Source organism: Echinococcus granulosus, assembly GCF_000524195.1.
Source record: "Echinococcus granulosus chromosome Unknown EG_S00169, whole genome shotgun sequence".
NCBI lineage: Eukaryota > Metazoa > Platyhelminthes > Cestoda > Cyclophyllidea > Taeniidae > Echinococcus > Echinococcus granulosus.
Window position 1 is genome coordinate 96,812 of NW_020170549.1, and position 2,466 is coordinate 99,277.

At 38.9% G+C, this 2,466-nt stretch overlaps 1 protein-coding gene across 1 annotated transcript in view; it reads right to left on the reverse strand. All coding sequences in view use genetic code 11, as the record gives it.

Moving 5' to 3' along the window:
• EGR_09820 (hypothetical protein) overlaps window positions 1–2,466 on the reverse strand; it is a gene marked incomplete at both ends in the record, with an annotated part of 13,696 nt that overhangs the window by 3,940 nt on the left and 7,290 nt on the right. The window contains 3 exons of the mRNA XM_024499069.1: window positions 628–741; window positions 1,672–1,745; window positions 1,847–2,214. Coding sequence (XP_024346521.1) covers window positions 628–741; window positions 1,672–1,745; window positions 1,847–2,214 — 556 coding nt within the window. The remainder of the gene's footprint in view (window positions 1–627; window positions 742–1,671; window positions 1,746–1,846; window positions 2,215–2,466) is intronic.

Here is a 2,466-nt window from a genome sequence, read left to right on the forward strand (position 1 = left end):
ATTTTTCTTAATTGTCTCGCCTGCTCCATCTGAGATTGGCTAGTCGTGATGCCAAACTGGTAACAACTGTAGCCTGAGGGGTGGAGACGAATATGAGGGTAAAGAGTAAGTGAAGTAGTGGTGAGCATTCTTGCCTTCCCCAATCATTAGGTGCCAAGCATCCCCTAGGTAGGGTTTGCAACGCTATGAGGTATGAGGCGCTGTGTAGTGTTGATTTACAATCACGTTCTCCAAACGTGACACATAGCAACTTTAATGAGGGGTTTTTGCTCCTACTTTTGCCTTAGAGCCAAGTAAAAGTGGGAAAAGCTTGAGTCATATTCATCAGGTTCCACCGACTTTTGATGATAAGATGACTCAAAGAAATGCTCAAACGGTTCAGAGCACAATAAAGGGAACTGTGCCAATGGCAGATACGGGCACATTTTTGCTCTACTTTACGTGCATACCAAAATTTATGAATTCTAAGGCTCTACAATTCACGACAATTCATTGCAGCCAGCTTTGCGCAAACTATGGAACTTTTTTAGCCCTTTGATACCTCATAGAATCACCCAGCTTTGGCAACTAATTTACTGCAAATAATGAGGCGTTTACTGTCTCAAAAGGTGCTGCATTACGATTTACCAAATAATATGAAGGAGCACCTTGCGCAGTTTTGCCGTGGTTCAGCTTCTTTGAAGTTTTCTGCCTCACTGGTGATTTGTCCCAGCCTAGACCGATGACAGAATGTTGACTTAGCTGAATTATTAAACTTGGATTTTACCTTAAGTTTCCTTTATCTTAGACAATATTAGCTGCAATTTTTAGTTATGATTTTATTATTAGAATGACATTAATGTAATCCAGCTAGTAGCTAAGCCTTATCTGCGATTTCATATAATTCACCTAAACATTCACCATAAAGCACAACCATAATCAGCCACTAAAAATAAAGCAATAGAATTGTAGAGCTCTGAGTTTTTCCTGGAAGCCAAAAGAATCCATACTAGTAGGACAGGAAATATATCCTCTACATACAAAAGGGCTGAGTTACTACAGGCTGCACCACTCAGGAGAAGTAAAATGGCTTGGCGCTAGGTGTCACCCTGACCAAACCAGGCAATTAAAAGAACAACCGAAGTATTGCAGTACTCATACGTCAAGCGGTTCTAATCATTTCAAGTAATTAAGCAACAAGCTGGATGTTTAGTTTTACTTCTATTCACTTTTTCAACTCACATGGGGGCGTGGCAGAAAGGTATCTGCTTTAATGATCCATTAATAAGGCGGACTCTACAATATGATGGGATGACTTCCTGGCCATTTCTATAGCCGGAATATTTTGCTTCAACTCGACTTACGTTCCACACTTTACGATATTGGCAAAATTATTGTTAAGTCTCCCAAGGAGCGTCGCTTAATTAGACATTAACAACTTTAGTTAGTCGTTTGTAGAGTGATTTAACAGCAAAGTAGGAGGCGTGTGAAAGGGCATCCCTAACTTACGGTATGCTTAAAAATCAAGGTGATATTTTTGGATGTTTTTTGTGATTCTTAACCTATTATTTGTCGAGAACGGTGATCGAGTGCTCCCTCATTTGTAAGAATTCGTCATTTAAGACAAGTGAAGGTCACTGATTTTAATTCGCAGGGATGCATGCAAACTACACTAAAATATAATATAATCACTGGTTTATTCCAAATCACCAGGTTAGTAGCCATCCAATCTATTTTTGAAAAAAGATGATTTACCGGATTCAAACCTGGAATCATTAAGCCATAAGATTAATAAATCTTAAAAGCATGTTCAGTTATTTCGCTTAACTTGTACAATCACTCATGTACTGCGACACATGGGTCCTACCCGAAGATGTTTTAAGATATACATGTTTAAATACAGTTTCACTTATGATGCACGGATGGGCTAGGAGGAAGTTAACGGGAATGGCATCAACGAAACAATGCCGCCGGATAGGCAACCGAGAAGTCAGATAATGAAAAGCCTGAGAAGTTAAAGGTACATAAAGTAGACAGCCTTCTTTTGCAGCATCATTAAGTATGTCCATGTCGTTGTCATGGTTACCCTCTTCGGTTTTTAAGGCTGTGAAGATAAATGCGCTGCGAATTGAGAATATAAGAATACCTGTTCTGTGTTGCATCACGTATCTTCTTGCAAAACAGTTTCTCATTAAGATAATAAACGTCTCTAAAACTCCAATGGTACCAATAACTCTAATTTTTAAGTAGATAAACCAGTGCTACATTTTGTGCATACAGGACAAAAGTAAAGCATTATTATGCAAACTGATCATTGAAATTATTCCTATTCAAATCTATGGCATTCGGGTATCCCAAAAGGCCGCACCTAACCTAACCTTCTTCTCTTTCTTTAGTTTTCACACTTCACCAAGTTTATTAATGGATTCAGCCAGCACCGCTTCTATTCCCTTGAGGGAGTGATATGTTGCAATACGCTAGTTGCTT